Below are 19,670 nucleotides of genomic sequence, written 5' to 3'. Positions count from 1 at the left end.
GATAAGTTAATTGGCTACCCCCTAAAATTGGCCCTAGACTACAATACATAGACATATGACTTTGGTAAGGACTAGATTGTGCGCTCCTCCGAGGGACAGTTAGTGACAAGACTATATATTATATATATATATATACACACACACACACATACACTCTGTACAGCACTTGTGGAAGATGTCGGTGCTATATAAATACCAAATAATAATAATATCATAATTTAAAGTGTGTACCAGGCTTTAATCCCTCAGCAGCAGAGGGAGAAGATGGACGTGGTCAGGTGACTGTCTTTGTGTTCACAGGGAAGAACTAGCTCTTGCCCTCTCCCAGCTCCACCCCGCATACCCCATCTCCTCCCTACATTTTTCTGCTCTCTCCCTGCTCCTTACTTATTGCTAGGTACACACAATGATATTTTCTGACAGATTTACTGTCAGATCGATTATTTCTAACATCTCCTCTGATTTTCCATCGATTTTCCATCGAAGTGAATGAAAAATCGATCAGAAATCAGATCGGACATGTTGGAAATAATCGATCTGACAGTAAATCTGCCAGAAAATCTCATTGTGTGTACCTAGCATGTAACATATGTAGCCACAAATACACCTGATGAGGAGGATGGACCCCTGTATCAGAAGGAGAAATAGTTGTATTGCTCTATCTCATACATGTCAAACTCCGGTCTGTGGGTCAAATTTGGCCCTCAGAGCCATTAAATTTGGCCCCAAGTGGTTTCCCAACCTTGCATTATGTTTGGCCCTCTCTAGACCACCAGGGAAGCTATATTGGAGGTGAAGCCCTAGGACACCAGGGAAGCCATAGGTGGAGGTCGGGGGAAAGAACTACAGTAAGCACTAGGGAACTGTATAGGGGGGGGGGGGTCTCTAGACACCAGGGAACTGTACAGGGGAGGGAGAAACACTAGACACTAGAGAACTTTATAAAGGAGGAAGGAGGCCAGTAGACATTGAGCTTGGCCTACGACTTGGTCCCAGTGTACAATTTCGGCCCACTTTGTATTTGAGTTTAACACCCCTGCTCTACCTACACAGCTCCTCTGGCTTCCCTGTGGTTACACTCCTGCTTACAGGAATCCTCAGTACAGCATAACCTGCAACCTGACCTATACTGGCAGACACAGGCATTTGTGTTCATTGGTACAATTATTCCTTTCTGCTGTAAGTAAACAAAGTCAAAAACTTTATAAGTGAAACAACAATTATTACATTTCCATAGTTCTGATTAGGAATTCATTGCGTAAGTAATGCCTGGATGACACACGTTTGTAGAATACAACCCTGACGTAAATTAGAAACTTTTTACATTTTTGTTTTTGAATTTTTTTTTTTTATTATTTTTTTTATTGTGGCTTCATTTTTTGTTTGTTTTCCTCTTCTTTTTATTTGTATTTCTCATTCTCAATCAAATACTAGCAATTTGATAAGATTAGAAACTTTTTATACATTGGTTCCATCTTCTTGATTCCTGCAGTACACAATGCATGACCATGTGGATGAATATATTGTCACAATCCAGAAGCTACCGAGAAGCTGCATTGAAAGTGATATAATCATCAGAGCGCAGAGCACCCAGCTGTACATCAATCTGTCCATCGCATTCTTCAACGTGTCAGTGATTGGTTATAATGAAGCCGGGAACTCCTCCTCCGCCAGTGCTGTGCTCCACCCTCTGACTGCTCCTGGTAATGTATTGCTGCTGCAGTTTCACGGATTTCGGCTTATTTTACACTGCAAATAGCAATTCTGATTTGGGATTCTGACTTTCACTGAATGCTAGCAACACAGGAAGAAAAATGCAGAAAAAACACAGCACGCAGCAGGACTTTTTAAATTGCTTTTTTAATCCTTCCACGTTGATGTGGGAAAGCACTGCATGCTGCATTTGTGATCGACTGCTATAGCAGCCAATCGCAAGCACTGCTAAATCGCAGAGAAAAGTGCACAAGAAAATTGTGATTGCATCGCTGTGCTATGATCGTGCTTTTCGGTGGAAAAGGGCCCATAATGTAGGTAAAAGCCTTAGTAGAATATAGGCAGCATTGCCGATATTCTGTTAGTAGCTTCACTCTGCATCTTTTTCCAACATACCCATGATTAGTGGTATGAATTGTTTGTATACATTATATACGATGGTACATGGGGATTGCTGTCATTTCCTGGATTGATAAAATTGCCAGTTAAAATACTCTATGGTATAAAAGATGTAAATAGAATTGAAGGGAATCTAAAGTGAGAGGAAGAAAGGCTCTGCCATCTTCATTCCCTTATAAACAATGCCAGTTGCCTGACTCTCACGCTCACCTTTAGTTATTTTTGAGTTAACCCTGTAATAAGTATCAGCCAGTGGAGTCACACCAGAGTCAGAGCATTTGATTTGCAGGCTGATTCTGGGCCAGTGACTGATAGTATTAGAGGCAGAGCAGCAGCATAGAAAATCAGGCAACTGGCATTGTTTATTAGGGGTGGAACCCACTAGAGCGATTTTCTGAGCGTTTAGGGAGCGATTCAAACTGCTAGCGATTTCACTAAGCGTTTAGCTAATGTTAATGGGTGGGGAAAATTCCGCTGGAGCGATTGTGATTACCAAATCGCAAAACGCAGGACATGCAGCATTTTTACCATTTAGCGTTAGCGGTTAGCATTTCTGCAATGTAAAGTATATAAACGCTGGCCTAATCGCTCATCAAAACCTACACAGAGCGATTTTGCTAGCGATTGCGATTAGCGATTTTGTACTGGGTTCCAGGCCTTAGAGAGTGAAGGAGGCAGCCTATGTAATCCTTTCACTTCAGGGTCTCCTTAAAGAGACTCTGTAACATGAAAAACATCCCCTGGGGGGTACTCACCTCGGGTGGGGGAAGCCTCGGGATCCTAATGAGGCTTCCCACGCCGTCCTCTGTCCCACGGGGGTCTCGCCGCAGCCCTCCGAACAGTCGGCGACTGTGCCGACTGTCAGTTCAATATTTACCTTTGCTGGCTCCAGCGGGGGCGCTGTGGCGACTTTCGGCACGGAAATAGACGGAAATACCCGATCTCCGTCGGGTCCGCTCTACTGCGCAGGCGCCGGAAACTTGCGCCTGCGCAGTAGAGCAGACCCGACGGCGATCGGGTATTTCCGCCTACTTCGGCGCCGACAGCCATCAGAGCGCCTGCGCAGGAGCCAGGAAGGTAAATATTGCGTCACCGCTGTACGGAGGGCTACAGCGAGACCCCCGAGGGATGCAGGACGGCGTGGGAAGCCTCATTAGGATCCTGAGGCTTCCCCCACCCGAGGTGAGTACCCCCCAGGGGCCGTTTTGTCGTTACAGTTCCTCTTTAAAACAGGTTTAATGTTGACAATATTTTCAAACTTTTTTTCCTATAGAGTTACCTGGAAACCTATTTGCAACATATGGAAATGGCTCCATTTCTCTGACTTGGACGCCACTGTTTGACAATGATTTCTGTGTCATCAGCTGGGGCACTAGTTATGCAGAGATGAAGTATGAGATACCCAATGAAAGATTACAGAATTATTCAATCCAAGGTAAGCCCTCTCCTTTCTTTTGTCTTCTTATAGCTACTAACTTTTCTGCTTCTCAGCACCAATAAGAGATGAATAAGGGACCCTATTGGGCTGATAGAGGGCACAAGAAAAATTTGAAAGTTTTCAAACATGACTTCCTCCAAATTCATCAAAAGGGACAAATACTGACGAACCAGAAATTTGAGACATGGGAAAGAAGGGCAACCCACAACTGAAAATGGGGGGGGGGGGGGAGGAGGACACCCCATTACTGAAAATGAGGGGGGAGGGGAAGAAGGGCACACCACAGCTGTAAATGGGGGGGGGGGAGAAGGGCAACCCACAGCTGTAAATGGGGGGGGGGGGGGAAATAAGGGCAACCCACAGCTGTAAATGAGGGGGGAAGAGGGGCATAAAAAAAAATTAAAGTCCAGCAAACACAGCATTCGAGGCTCCAGACTACGTTTGACTACCTGGCGACTGCCCCACGCCACTCGGTGTGGCCGCGGCGGCAGCCCCAGAACCACCTAACGCCAATTGGCGTCGAGTCCTGGAGCCGGCCACGCTGCGCTTGCATCTCCTGCTCGGGGGCAGAGCTCCGCCCTGCGATCACCGCTCAGGAGACTGTTAGACGCCGTCTTTACAGTGGGCAGCACGGTGGCGTAGTGGTTAGCTCTTGCCTTTCAGCGCTGGGTCCCTGGTTCGAATCCCAGCCAAGGCATTATCTGCAAAGAGTTTGTATGTTCTCGCTGTGTCTGCGTGGGTTTCCTCCGGGCACTCCAGTTTCCTCCCACATTCCAAAAACATACAGATAAGTTAATTGGCTCCACCTAAAAAAATGGCCCTAGACTACAGTACTTACACTACATTAGTGGATGATTGGTGTCAGGACACCTTCTGGGGAAAAGACACAGGAAACAAAAAAAAGTTTGAGAGGCTCCCTTAGCTTGCTATTTCAATTGGCCTGGCACTGCTATTGGCCTGGGGAAGCGGGCTCGACCCGTGAAGCGCATTGCCTGTGCTACCAATAAAATCTTTTGTCCCTACAAAGATTTGTCGTCCTTGAGGTAAGCAACCTCAAACCTTTCTCGGTTTTAAAACTGCTTTTAAACGCTTTTATATACCACCAGGGCACCTCTTTAAACCATTTAGTACTTACACTACATAATATAGATATATGGCAATGGTAGGGATTAGATTGTGAGCTCCTTTGAGGGACAGTTAGTGACAAGATATATATATATATACACTGTACAGCGCTACGTAATATGTCGGCGCTATATAAATACTAAATAATAATAATAATAATAATAGTACAGTGCTGCGATCAGCAGCAGCGCTGTACTGGGGACAGCTGTGTGGCACGGCTGTCCCCCTGGGGCAGAAGAGAGCAATCAGCTCTCTTAGGCAGAAGCCTATGACAGCCGATCACCAGGATTGGCCGGCTGGGGGAGGGAGGGGATTAAAAATAAATAAATAAAAGAAATAGCCAAAAATATTGAAAAAAACCATAAATATTTATAAAAAAAACAAACACAGGGGGGGCGATCAGACCCCACCAACAGAGAGCTCTGTTGGTGGGGAGAAGGGGGGGGGGGAATCACTTGTGTGCTGTGTTGTGCGGCCCTGCAGCTTGCCAATTAACAGAAAAAAGGCCTGGTCTTTAGAGGGGGTTTAACAGCCCCGTTTCTATGGTGAGTGATGCGTGCAATCGCCTGGGGCGCTGGTTTCTTGCTGCAGGAGAGGGCGCAGTGGCGGTGGGAGCGAGCATAATAGTAATAACTCACGTTCTTCCTTCAGCCGGATAGCCGATCTCACACTGCTTCAATGTACTTCCTTTCTCGGCATCTGTCTCAGTAACAGCGCCCCCTGTGATGATGTACCGCATATCAACACAGGGGGCGCTGTTACTGAGACAGATTCTGAGAAAGGAAGTACATTGAAGCAGCGTGAGATCAGCTATTCGGCTGTAAGAAGGTGAGTTATTAATAATATGCCCACTCCCACCGCCACTGCAGTCAATTACCTACCTAACCTATACTGCAGGCACCTACCTACCTAACCTATACAGCAGGCACCTACCTACCTAACCCATACTGCAGGCACCTACCTACCTAACCTATACAGCAGGCACCTACCCACCTAACCTATACTACAGGCACCTACCTAACTACCTAACCTATACAGCAGGCACCTACCTACCTAACCTATACAGCAGGCACCTACCTACCTAACCCATACTGCAGGCACCTACCTACTTAACATATACAGCAGGCACCTACCCACCTAACCTATACTACAGGCACCTACCTACCTACCTAACCTATACAGCAGGCACCTACCTACCTAACCTATACAGCAGGCACCTACCTACCCAACCTATACAGCAGGCACCTACCTACCTAACCTATACAGTAGGCACCTACCTACCTAACCTATACAGCAGGCACCTACCTACTTAATCTATACAGCAGGTACCTACCTACCTAACCTATACAGCAGGCACCTACCTAACCTATACTCCAGTCACTTACCTATCTAACCTATACTGCAGTCACCTACCTATCTAACCTATACTGCAATCACATACCTATCTAACCTATACTGCAATCACTTACCTATCTAACCTATACTGCAGTCACCTACCTACCTAACCTATACTGCAGGCACCTACCTACCTAACCTATACAGCAGGCACCTACCTACCTAACCCATACTGCAGGCACCTACCTACCTAACCTATACAGCAGGCACCTACCCACCTAACCTATACTACAGGCACCTACCTACCTACCTAACCTATACAGCAGGCACCTACCTACCTAACCTATACAGCAGGCACCTACCTACCTAACCTATACAGCAGGCACCTACCTACCTAACCCATACTGCAGGCACCTACCTACCTAACCTATACAGCAGGCACCTACCCACCTAACCTATACTACAGGCACCTACCTACCTACCTAACCTATACAGCAGGCACCTACCTACCTAACCTATACAGCAGGCACCTACCTACCCAACCTATACAGCAGGCACCTACCTACCTAACCTATACAGCAGGCACCTACCTACCTAACCTATACAGTAGGCACCTACCTACTTAATCTATACAGCAGGTACCTACCTACCTAACCTATACAGCAGGCACCTACCTACCTAACCTATACTCCAGTCACTTACCTATCTAACCTATACTGCAGTCACCTACCTATCTAACCTATACTGCAATCACATACCTATCTAACCTATACTGCAATCACTTACCTATCTAACCTATACTGCAGTCACCTACCTATCTAACCTATACTGCAGTCACCTACCTATCTAACCTATACTGCAATCACTTACCTATCTAACCTATACTGCAGTCACCTACCTATCTAAGCTATACTGCAATCACTTACCTACCTAACCTATACTGCAGTCACCTACCTATCTAAGCTATACTGCAGTCACCGACCTATCTAACCTATACTGCGGGCACCTGCCTATCTAACCTATACTGCGGGCACCTATCTATCTAACCTATACTGCAGTCACCTAGCTATCTAACCTATACAGCAATCACTTACCTACCTAACCTATACTGCAGTCACTTACCTATCTAACCTATACTGCAGTCACCTACCTATCTAAGCTATGCTGCAATCACTTACCTACCTAACCTATACTGCAGTCACCGACCTATCTAACCTATACTGCAGTCACCTACCTATCTAACCTATACTGGTGGCACGTACCTAACTAACCTTTACTGTGGGCACCTATACCGGACTCCACGGTGTGTGTGTGTGGGGAGGGGGTGATTTTTACACCCTCGCCCTGGGTGAAATTTAGCCTAGAAACTGCCCTGGGGTTTAACACTGTGGTCCTGAAATTGGAAGCAAAATATATCTCCAAGTACTAGTAGGTGATATAAAATCTGTGGTTAAGTCAGAAATAATGTGTCCCTTTTTTGTTTGCGAAATTCTATTTTTTGCGGGAATTGATGACTGTTGCAGACTTTTACCGCATTTTTTACGCATGCGGGAAAACAATGCGTACAATTTTAAAATTTTGTGAATGTCAAGATGGTCTCATTTCGGTTGGGTATGTACCGCAAGTGCATTTCCGCATGCGAAAAATTATTGTGAATAGAGCCCTTTGTGTTACAACCGCTGCCATTCAGTTGCATTTAAATTGTGCAGAAATTGCACTGATAGGCAGTAGATGGGAGACTGAACTGCTCTGTAAGCGCACAGTTCAGCCTCCCATCTGAAAGTGACCTAAGAGGTCTCTAGATGGATCTTTATTAGGGATGGTCAATGGGAGGCAAATCATTTTGAGCTGATGCAATGATATGCAAATCCTAAATGCAAATATATGCACCTTGAAAAAAGACCAATGAATTCCTGCCAGGGTGGAATTCAATTGGTCCATTTTTAAGCCACCTACATTTGCATAGACATTTTTCATAGTCCTGCATCAACTTGGAAAGATTTGCATCTCATTGATCACCCCTAATCTCCACAATCAAATCACAGGCAACAATCTCTATGTATGTTTTTGTTGTTGCTACGGGGACTCGGGGAGCTTCCTGTTTCTCCTCCCCTCACTTCATAGCACAGCCCAAGTCTGTCAGTTCAGCCCACCATGCATTGCATGATTAGCAATAGCTGTAAACATACAAATACTTTTCTCACCTAATTTAGGGCTCGTTCACACTGGAAGCGTTTTCGTCCTTTTTTCATGCGCAGGCGATTTTTAAAACCGCCCCCAATGGGGCCACCTCAATGGAAGGTATAGGAGAAACGCAAAACGCTCACAAAATTGCTTTGTACAGCGATTGCGTGAGCGTTTTTAAGAATACATACATTGTATTTTTTCTTTTCCCGGTCAAAGAGTTAACTTCCTGACTGACGTTAGGAAGTGAAAAACCGCAGTCGCTCGGCAAAACCGCTTAGAAAAGCGTTTTGAAAAAAAAAAAAAACAGCGCACAGGTAATCACCAGGAATCGCAAAAAAAGAAAAGCCTGCAGAACCTGGACGGCCACGCGAACGAAACACAGGTTTTTTGCTCGCTAGTTGGGGAAAAAGTATTATACGTGTGATTTGAGTAAAAGAGAAGCTGTGGTAACTCATGAGAAGCGCAGTGCTTCAGGGTCATTGTGGCCTCTTTTCTACGAGCAGTTGATGCTGCCTAGTAACTGCTCACTGCTGACTGGTAACTGCTTGCTGAGCACACAGTTCAACTTCCCATGGAAATGAGCCCTGAGTGTTGTTACTCTGAAAAGAACTGCATTATTTATGTCTTTTTTTTCTCAGGACCGTTTGAAAAACTGAAACGTTACACTCTAATGATCCACCTGCTCGATGCTGATACATGTATGGATTCCACACATGAGACAACATTTGGCATCGCCTACATCTATGTAGAGGAAGGTGGTATGTAACTTATGCGGTTTGTCCTCTTGCACGACATGGAACTCTTGAACCGTTTTCATGGAACCCTGGTTGAGAGATTCTTCTCTGCCATATACTGATGCAGGGGTGTAACTACAGGGTAGCAGCTCCTCTGACCGCAGGGGGCCCAGAGTTGTAAGGGACCCAATCTACTACTTCAATCCCTTCGACAAAGGGGTCAAATCCTTCAGATCAGGTGTTTTTGTGGCTACCAATATGAAGAAAGAGGCTGCACACCACTGGCTGCAAAAAGTTGCTTGTATTGCGGAACAGACACTACATGTTACGGACCTGTGGGTCCTTCATAAGGTGCGTAACAACGACCTAGCATACATGCAATGCAGATATAGGTAGCTGGTGGTGGACTGCCCCACCTGGGCTGAACACCTTCCACACTCATCACAATGTTAACCCTCTAGTGACATAAACAAATACAAATTGCATATAAACTTATGTGACTGCTTTGAAAAAAAGGATTGGGCTTTGTCCCTACACATACTGATTCTATATTTGCTTGGGAAGTTGATTTTTTAAGTTCACTTGACAACTAAGATTGAAAGCTTTTCTTAAAGACATGAGAGACAATAGACTGTCTAGAATAGATATCGGTTGTACCTGGACCGTCGCGCAAGCAATGCCACAAGATGAAGCCATACAGGTCATTGAGGATAGACTGTTGGAGACCAGTTTGTACAATGGATTACTTTATTTTTTGCAGGACTCTCTGGAATTGATTTTTTTTTTATTCTAATTATTTCAGGTTTTATAACGATGTGTATTTTCAAAAGCAGGGAGCGAGCATGGGATCTTGCCAGCAGCTCCATCCATTGTCAACATTTTCGTAGCATCCCTAGAAAGAACTTTTTTCCTTAACAATCCTAAATATATGCCACACGTTTTCAGATATTATCCATACCTCCCAACATTTAACTTTCAGAAAGCGGGACACTTAGCCCACTCCCCTGGCCACACCCCCAACCCCCTAGTCACGCCCAACAAAAAGTTTTTTAAATAAATATTTTTAATTAATAAATATTAATTACTCCAGAAAGGGGAGGCGCGTGAGGGTGCCAGTGGGTGGAGAGGAGGGTGAGAGTGGCCGTGGGTGGGCAGAGAGGGGAAAAAGACTGATCGAGGCACCAGCCCGGGGATGTGGTATGGGGCATGGATGGCCGCCGCCATTAAGTTTCTCCCTCCCTCCCTCCTAATGTGCCCCCAGTGTCCCCCCTGCCTGCAGAGTTAAATGCGCAGTGGAGCGGGCTGTCATTAATATTACCATTGCCTCTCCGTACCGGGATCTCATCTGGTCTTCTCGGCTTCCTGTGATGTCACAGGAAGCCTAGAAAAGCCGGATCCTGGTACGGAGAGGCAATGGTAAGATTAATGACAGCCCGCTCCACTGCGCATTTAACTCTGCAGGCAGGGGGGGGGGGCACTGGGGGCACATTAAGAGGGAGGGAGGGAGAAACTTAATGGCGGCGGCTATCCATGCCGCATACCGCATCCCCGGGCTGGTGCCTCGATCGTCCTCTCCGTGACAAATGCACGCAGCCCAGTGACAGCGTGAGGGAGGGCTCAAAACGGAACTGCCATGACGAAATCATGGCACTTGGACCCTATGTATTATCGATTTGTTGACGATGCAGCATTACTGTGGGATGGTAACAGGGTTACGGGTCTGTAACATGTAGTGTCTGTTCCGCAATACAAGCAACTTTTTGCAGCCAATTGTGTGCCGCCTCTTTCTTCATATTGGTTGTACATGGATTGTGGGGCAATCCGGTCGAGGCCTGGCACCGGCACATGCCCAAGATCCTGTATCTGGGAGCTGTTTTCTGTGGAAAATTTTGTCTGTTTTTGTGGCTACAATTGTTATAGGTGTGAAGATTATGTTGTCCACACTTGTTTTATGACCCTTGCAAGATGGGCCCCCTATGCAGGGCTGGTGCTACCATAGAGGCAAAGGGGCATTTGCCCCGGGGGCCCCGACCTCTGCAGAGGCCCCAGCAGCGCCGGCCCTGCTATATTCCCCCCCCCCCCCCCCCGTGCTCGCACTGCTCCCCGGGGCCCTGCTGCAAGGATATTAGCAGCCATAATTACCTTAGTCCTGGTGGGTGAGCAGGCGAGCAGCGGCTTCACACAGAGACACGCTGTCTTCCTCCTTCTCTATGACCGGGCGTGTGTTTACACATGACCCGCTTGGTCATAGAGAGGGAGGGAGACAGCGTGCCTCCGAGTGCAGCCGCTGCCCACCCGCTCACCCACCAGGACTAAGGTAATTATGTCTGCTAATATCCTTGCAGCAGGGCCCCGGGGAGCAGAGGGTAATTGGGGGGGGGGGGGGTGCGGGGGCCCAACGCTGAAGTTTGCCCCAGGGCCACTTGAACCGGCCCTGCGGCTATGAGGATCACCAGGGGTAGGCAAGGGAAAGGTTGTGAACATCAGGGGTGCCCCGTGATGTGTAATTACGTCCTGATGACTACAATACTTTGATTCTATGAAAATAGAGAATAAAAAGTAATTATAGGCAACACGGGGTGTAGTGGTTAGCACTCTCACCTTGCAGGGATGGGTCCCTGGTTGAATTCCCAGCAAGGGCACTATCTGCAGGGAGTTTGTATGTTCTGTCTGTGTGGATGTCCTCCCCAAAAATACACAAATAAGTTGACTGGTTCCCCCCTAAAGTGGACCTGAAATCAGACCTCCCCTCTGCTATAAAAGATACACAGCAGCATAATAACCTTTAACCACTTGATGACCGCAGTGTTAAACCCCCTAAAGACCAGGCTCTTTTTGGCTGAACTGGGCTGTGCAGGCTTTTCACACAGCCCAGCTAATAAGTATGGCGATCAGACTCACCTGCTATTTTTGTCCCTAAGGGGACATGCTGCCGGAGGTGTCCGATCGCTCCTGTCACATTTTTTTTCTTAGCCTGTATCAGTCTCTCTCTCTCTCCCTCCTCCCCTCCGTGCATTACACTGAACAGGAGGGCGATCCGTCCTGTTCCGCCTCTCATAGGCATCAGCCTATGAGAGGATGGTGATCCCCAGCCAATCAGAGGCTGGGGATCGCTGATCTCGTACAGTGCTGCTGGAGACCGCAGCGCTGTACGCTTGTAAACAAAGGGGATTTCTTTCTCCTTTCGTTTACAAGCAGCCTGCTAGCCGCGATCAGCGGCTAGCAGGCTATTCACGGAACTCCACTCCGCGAACGGGCAGGGAACGATCGCGCATGCGCTCGGCCGTTCCCTGGGAAACTGCAGCCCCAGGACTTGACGCCAATTGGTGTTAGGCGGTCCTGGGGGTGCCGCCGCGGTCATGCCCATTGGCGTGAGGCGGTCTTCAAGTAGTTAAACAAAAAAAAAAAAAAAACTTGTTACAGCTGATACAAATCCTAAAATAAATCTGCACTGTTTCTACTTCCTGATTCATGGAAGCAGACATATTGTTTACAGCCTGTGCTTTCAAATTGGCTTCTCTGCCATAGGCAGTCATATGACACAGGGGAGGGATCAGATTACAACTTGTGATTGTGATTAGACAAATGAGGGGGAATTACACAGGCTATCCTTCTGTCCTGTGCAAGAGTTCGGGTCCACTTTAAATTGGCCCTGGACTACAATGGGCATATGACAGTGGTAGGGATTAGATTGTGAGCCCTCTGAGAGATAGTTTCACAATGTTGCGGTGACATAACAGACGCATTGTAACACTGAAAGTTACACTGCAATGATAAAGCTATGTGACGTTCACAGTGCGTCCGGTGTGGTGGTATCTTAACAAACTGCATGAAGTGCATTACTGTGGAAAACTCGCATGGTGACAGTGAAACATACTCTTCAAACCACTAGGCAAAAGTCAGGAATCGCTTCAAATCACTCCAAAAAAAGCGAAACAATTATGATTACGCTTTGCGATTTTTGGTTTGAACTGGCCTGGAAAAAGACGGTGAAAAAAGTGGTAAACATACGAATCCCTACTTCTCACTGTCCTCCTCCTTCACCATCGTTTTCAAGAAAATATTACGCTGATGAAACTAAATAGAGGTAAACCAGCACCATGATTTGGCATACTGCAATTATGATGCTGATGCATGTAGCATTTTTTTCCATTTGGTGGCCTAATGTCCTGGAGGAGCCACTAAAATAAGTGTCTTGGTTCTATGTGAGACCCTCTGTGCCTGATGGTCTCATACTACTTTATACGTAAATATATTTTCTTTAAATGGTAAAATAGTTGTTAGCAGTATGCCAAGATTTATAAACTTATATTTATGATTATTATAAGTTCCCAGGACTGGTCCACTCAACCTCACAGTAAAAAATGTGACCAAGACCTCAGCAGTTATTGAATGGGCAGAGATACCAGAAGAGGACTGTCCGGGCTTTCTACTTTCCTATAGAATATACTGTATAGATACATCAAGAAACACCATTTATGGTAAGTGATAGAGAGTATATGTAGTATTCAGGATAAGCGCTTTATGTCAGAAGACAGTATTTGTCACCATCTCAGCCACATTCTTTAAACCAATAAGCATGGAGTAAGCCCACTTCCTTGTTGCCAGGTACACAAGGACTGTTTTAGCACTTCTTATGTCTAATACCCACACTAGAAGATTTTCACATTGAATCATTAACAACAAATGACCTTTTTCCGTGATATCGCATAACATTGTTTAATGAAACATGCCGGATCCCATCAGGACGATTGTTCTGATCTCTATTGACCCCATGCCAATTACCTCAATCGTTCAAAGACGTGTTCATACCCATTTGTATCCATGGTACACGATTGCGGAAGATGGATCGGGAATGATTGTTCATCGCATCTTTCCTCGCTGCGTATCCCCTGATCGATCGTCCGCGGTCTTGTGGTGGTTATTCAGCGTTAGTTATATTTACTGCAGTAGCCACGCTACAGTTTGGCAACATGTTCCTCTGTCTTGTCACTCCTACTCTACCTGGTAATTTGCCTGTGTACCCGCAGAATGCACTGTGCTTATAGGAGGCATCTAATTCCAGTAAGGGCATGATGAAAGGTTAGTGTGGACCTGAAATCTCAGACTTCTTCACCTGAATAATACAAACTAAAAACAAAACGCATACACCATTCAGCATTTATACACCTAAGGAATTGTTAGTCAGCTTATGCTAAGCATGCTTGATAGAGAGGACAATGACAACACTAGGTCCAGAATGGACAGTCCCTATAGGTATCAGAGTTAGAGTAAGGTAACTCAAAAATAAAAACTAAATAGTTAAAAGAGAGAGTCCTAGTCAGGTGTCTCTTCTCTTGAAGGTCGGTGTGCGTGTATGCACTAAACGATAGGTGGAGGTCCTTGCTGATCCCCCACACTGGCTATTGCCAGGGTGGTGTAGCTATTCCACATAAACCAACCCTCAAAGATAGGGGCAGTTGCCTCAGGTGTGCTCAATCTCAGTATGTTTGTAACCGAGACCTGCAATACCCTGGTGAGGTAGGCAACTGTCACTATAAATGCTGAGGTGACCAGGTGCATAAGTGCTATTTACATAGTGCTTGCATAATGATGATCTGACATGTTTCACCCTAAACGGCTTTATCAAAGATTGCTGTACATATATACAATGAGGTAAAAGTGCACCCCCCACCAACAAAGTTTCCCCCAGCAAAAGCCCCAGTCAGAGCTGAAGCACCCCGTTCGGTGCACATATATATACTGAGGATGATGAATTGACCGTCCCCGGAGGGTGTGTCAGGCCACATTGTACATACCAGTTCAGTGGTGCTGTTATGGAGGGCAGTCTCGCTCTATGGGTAATCTTTGCATGCCCCTGAACGAGCGTTGTGGATACAACGCAGCGAGACTCATGACTACGCCGCACTTCCGGTTAGCAGTGACGTCACATCCGGTCCCAACGTCACCATGGGAACAGGGGACGCTGCACATGCAAACAAAGCGTCCCATTGGTGGGACACATTATGGAGGACAATGCGTACACACATCATTAGGGACGCGTTATTCACCTACCCGCATGTTTATTACTTCCAATGCGCTATATGCATAAGTGGGTGGCATAAGTCCCGCATAATTATGCGGGGACAGATCTACTCACTGCGCACATATTTGGCGGCAATAGGGACAACTAGCTGCACCATTTGTGATCTATATAGTGTCACATATATATATCTATATAGAAGCTAGTGGATGCATCTATTAGGGACTTGTTTGCATCCACTGCGTGCTGCTCGAGTCCATAGCATCTTTTTACAGTGTGCGTGTGCCACTCCAATAAGTGCACAGGCTATCTCTCCATCTGTGTCCATTTATGGGATGGCGTACCCGTTTTGCTGCACTGAGAGATCCCACTCAAATTCAGAGCATGCTTAATGTCTACCAGTGCACGATGTGGGGCCCCATCCCTTAATTTCATAACATATAGATCATTCAATCAGATGTGTGTACATAAAATGTACAATATGGAGTATACACTATACAATATGCAGCTTACAGATGCAGTGCCTATAAAAAGCACGCCAGGTTGAAGTCCTCATTCAAACCGCCTGGAGCAATCGTGTCCAGGCGATATATCCACTGGGACTCTATCTGAGTTAGTTTCCTGTCCAGGTTTCCTCCCCTTATGTTTCTCCTCCAATGTTGGATCCCCCAAAAGGAGATATCAAATCTGGACTGAGAGTGCACTAAGTTCATGTGCCTAGCCACCGCCGTGTCGTTCTTATGTTTAATATCTCCTATATGCTCCAGCACCCTCTCTTTAAGACACATGGCTACCCACGAGACCGAATGGGTCCTTCCACTGTGGAAAATGCAAGGCATGCAAATACATGCCCACTGTCAAGAGATTTAAAGCCCCAAATAACGGCAGGGTCTTTGAGATAAAATCATTCATAACATGTGACACCAAGGCAGTGGTCTATGCAGCCAGATGCAGCTGTGATTTACTATATGTGGGCAAGACCACCCGAGCACTCAAAGAGAGGGTGCTGGAGCATATAGGAGATATTAAACATAAGAACGACACGGCGGTGGCTAGGCACATGAACTTAGTGCACTCTCAGTCCAGATTTGATATCTCCTTTTGGGGGATCCAACATTGGAGGAGAAACATAAGGGGAGGAAACCTGGACAGGAAACTAACTCAGATAGAGTCCCAGTGGATATATCGCCTGGACACGATTGCTCCAGGCGGTTTGAATGAGGACTTCAACCTGGCGTGCTTTTTATAGGCACTGCATCTGTAAGCTGCATATTGTATAGTGTATACTCCATATTGTACATTTTATGTACACACATCTGATTGAATGATCTATATGTTATGAAATTAAGGGATGGGGCCCCACATCGTGCACTGGTAGACATTAAGCATGCTCTGAATTTGAGTGGGATCTCTCAGTGCAGCAAAACGGGTACGCCATCCCATAAATGGACACAGATGGAGAGATAGCCTGTGCACTTATTGGAGTGGCACACGCACACTGTAAAAAGATGCTATGGACTCGAGCAGCACGCAGTGGATGCAAACAAGTCCCTAATAGATGCATCCACTAGCTTCTATATAGATATATATATGTGACACTATATAGATCACAAATGGTGCAGCTAGTTGTCCCTATTGCCGCCAAATATGTGCGCAGTGAGTAGATCTGTCCCCGCATAATTATGCGGGACTTATGCCACCCACTTATGCATATAGCGCATTGGAAGTAATAAACATGCGGGTAGGTGAATAACGCGTCCCTAATGATGTGTGTACGCATTGTCCTCCATAATGTGTCCCACCAATGGGACGCTTTGTTTGCATGTGCAGCGTCCCCTGTTCCCATGGTGACGTTGGGACCGGATGTGACGTCACTGCTAACCGGAAGTGCGGCGTAGTCATGAGTCTCGCTGCGTTGTATCCACAACGCTCGTTCAGGGGCATGCAAAGATTACCCATAGAGCGAGACTGCCCTCCATAACAGCACCACTGAACTGGTATGTACAATGTGGCCTGACACACCCTCCGGGGACGGTCAATTCATCATCCTCAGTATATATATGTGCACCGAACGGGGTGCTTCAGCTCTGACTGGGGCTTTTGCTGGGGGAAACTTTGTTGGTGGGGGGTGCACTTTTACCTCATTGTATATATGTACAGCAATCTTTGATAAAGCCGTTTAGGGTGAAACATGTCAGATCATCATTATGCAAGCACTATGTAAATAGCACTTATGCACCTGGTCACCTCAGCATTTATAGTGACAGTTGCCTACCTCACCAGGGTATTGCAGGTCTCGGTTACAAACATACTGAGATTGAGCACACCTGAGGCAACTGCCCCTATCTTTGAGGGTTGGTTTATGTGGAATAGCTACACCACCCTGGCAATAGCCAGTGTACGGGATCAGCAAGGACCTCCACCTATCGTTTAGTGCATACACGCACACCGACCTTCAAGAGAAGAGACACCTGACTAGGACTCTCTCTTTTAACTATTTAGTTTTTATTTTTGAGTTACCTTACTCTAACTCTGATACCTATAGGGACTGTCCATTCTGGACCTAGTGTTGTGAGTGATATTTCCCTGGTATATGAATTCTCGGTAAAGTGTGTAGTATCATTGTAGTTTAGGTGTACCGAGCACCTCTTGTACTGGGTATGGCCTATCTATCAGAGGGCCTCCCAACCATTGAATCCCTCACTAGTACAGTTAGGGATGCATTCATAAACAATCTTACTGATGATGATGATGACAGCACTTACAGTGCAGATACAGATGTAGAGCCTGTTTTTAGAGATATATTTAAGACCTATAAAGAATTTACTCGCTCGACATGGGAAGTGGCTAGCTACAGTATATATTTGAAGGAACAAATTACAGTACGTGGCCTACGTATTCTTACGAGACCCCACTCACATACCCAGGACACTGATTTCATGAAAGGGTGGGATGAACTAAAAACAAGACAAACGTTGGAACAAATGAAATACTTACATGATTATGAACTAAAACACTCTGAAAAGATACGTAACAAACTGCAAGGTGAACAAAAGATATTACTTGAACTTTCAGGACATCCTGATTTTGAGAAATTTGAGGACAAACTTCAGAGGAAGGTTAATGCATACACTGAGGATATTAAGAATAGAAAACAAAAGAAATTCTTACGGGACAGCCTTGATTTCAAAAACAATAAGGTATACACTTGGTCTGAGAAACCTAAGGGGGAGGGGGAACAGGGCAACCCACAACCTAGCGCTTCTGATTTAGAAACTCAATCAGAAAGTGAAACAGGATCTGCAGCAGGGGCTCCCACATATCATAGATATAAGAACAGGAATAAGAAGAAACCATATATCCCCCGACAACAACACCCCCCCAAGAAACACCCGAACCCAAGAAACCCACAGGGAGGTTTTTTAGAGAAACCACTGGGTACACCGGACCCACAATGTGTAAATACAGATATCAACGCACCAACACAGCAACCAGTGGGGTTACGGGACAGAAAAAGATGGGGATACACAGGCCACAAAAGAGGCAAAGCAAATCATCAGTGGTAAATGACACACCTTGTAAGAGTGTAACATGTAATTCCATGCGAGTCGTAAATCTTTCTACATATCCATTATCTGCGATACAAATAACACTTCTCTCTAAGGGTCTCTCATACGTACCAACAGCTAGATACAATGCCTTTGAGTGGGTAAAAGATATAAATATGTTCGCACGCAAACTGGCTCTCATCAAAGTGTTTGAGTCTAAGGAAGCAAAAGATAGAAAAAGTAGAAAATGTGAAAGGGAGGCCCTAGAGGCCTTGGAGCAACTACTCAGAGAAAATAATGAAGGGACAGAAGAACTTGTGCCACCGAGCGGTGACAAGAAAAAAAGCATCTTCTGTCCATCTCTAACACAATACCCTCAGATCAGTACCTTTGTTGAGATGGTAACACGAGCATTGAGACAGTTGGAAATCGACACATATCATCACCCCATGCATGATAATCTTGACAAAAAGGAGAGACAGGCCCTAGAGGATTTAAAGAAAAATGATCAAATAGTAATTAAACCTGCTGATAAAGGGGGTAACATAGTAGTGATGGATTTGCCTATGTATGAACATATGTGCATGGAGTTGCTGGGCGACCAACAACAATATAGGAAACTACCCAAAAACCCACTATCTGATCATCAGCTTGAATTACAGGAACTATTAAAGAATAGATATGAAAATGGAGGGTTGGATGTGGAAGATTACGAACGCCTTAAAAAATCCACGGAACATCCAGTGATGGCCGTATTTTATGCCCTCCCCAAGATACATAAGGATAGGTCCCCACCACCAGGGAGGCCTATCGTGTCGGGTCGTGACAGTTTGACTGACTTGACTAGTCAGTATGTGGATAAGTTCCTCAGACCCTTTGTTGAAACCTTGCCATCATATCTGAAGGACACAAAGGATGTCCTTAAAAACCTCCAAGATCTCACAGTGGCACCACAGACACTACTTGCCAGCATTGACGTGGAGGCCCTATATAGTAATATCCAACACGATCTGGGATTAAAAGCAGTACAACACTTTCTGTCAACAAGGGGCATACATTTGGAACAGCACAATATTACTATCATGAGTCTACTGTCGTTCATTCTGACCCACAATATCTTTTGGTTTGGGGGTAAGACATACCACCAGCTCAGGGGCAGTGCCATGGGG

At 45.7% G+C, this 19,670-nt stretch overlaps 1 protein-coding gene across 5 annotated transcripts in view; it reads left to right on the top strand.

The window, feature by feature from the left end:
• Positions 1-19,670, top strand: part of LOC137559090 (leukemia inhibitory factor receptor-like) — a 169,234-nt gene that overhangs the window by 134,922 nt on the left and 14,642 nt on the right. For 4 of the 5 annotated variants that reach the window (XM_068271787.1, XM_068271790.1, XM_068271786.1 and 1 more), the window contains 4 exons: positions 1,493-1,703; positions 3,386-3,547; positions 8,836-8,955; positions 13,260-13,412. In XM_068271787.1, the coding sequence (XP_068127888.1) occupies positions 1,493-1,703; positions 3,386-3,547; positions 8,836-8,955; positions 13,260-13,412 (646 nt within the window). The remainder of the gene's footprint in view (positions 1-1,492; positions 1,704-3,385; positions 3,548-8,835; positions 8,956-13,259; positions 13,413-19,670) is intronic. The other variant, XM_068271788.1, reaches the window with a different exon arrangement.

Source organism: Hyperolius riggenbachi, chromosome 1 (genome assembly GCF_040937935.1).
Source record: "Hyperolius riggenbachi isolate aHypRig1 chromosome 1, aHypRig1.pri, whole genome shotgun sequence".
Taxonomy (NCBI): Eukaryota; Metazoa; Chordata; class Amphibia; order Anura; family Hyperoliidae; genus Hyperolius; species Hyperolius riggenbachi.
Note: the sequence above shows the minus strand (reverse complement) of the source record. Positions and strands in the feature narration are given on the sequence as shown.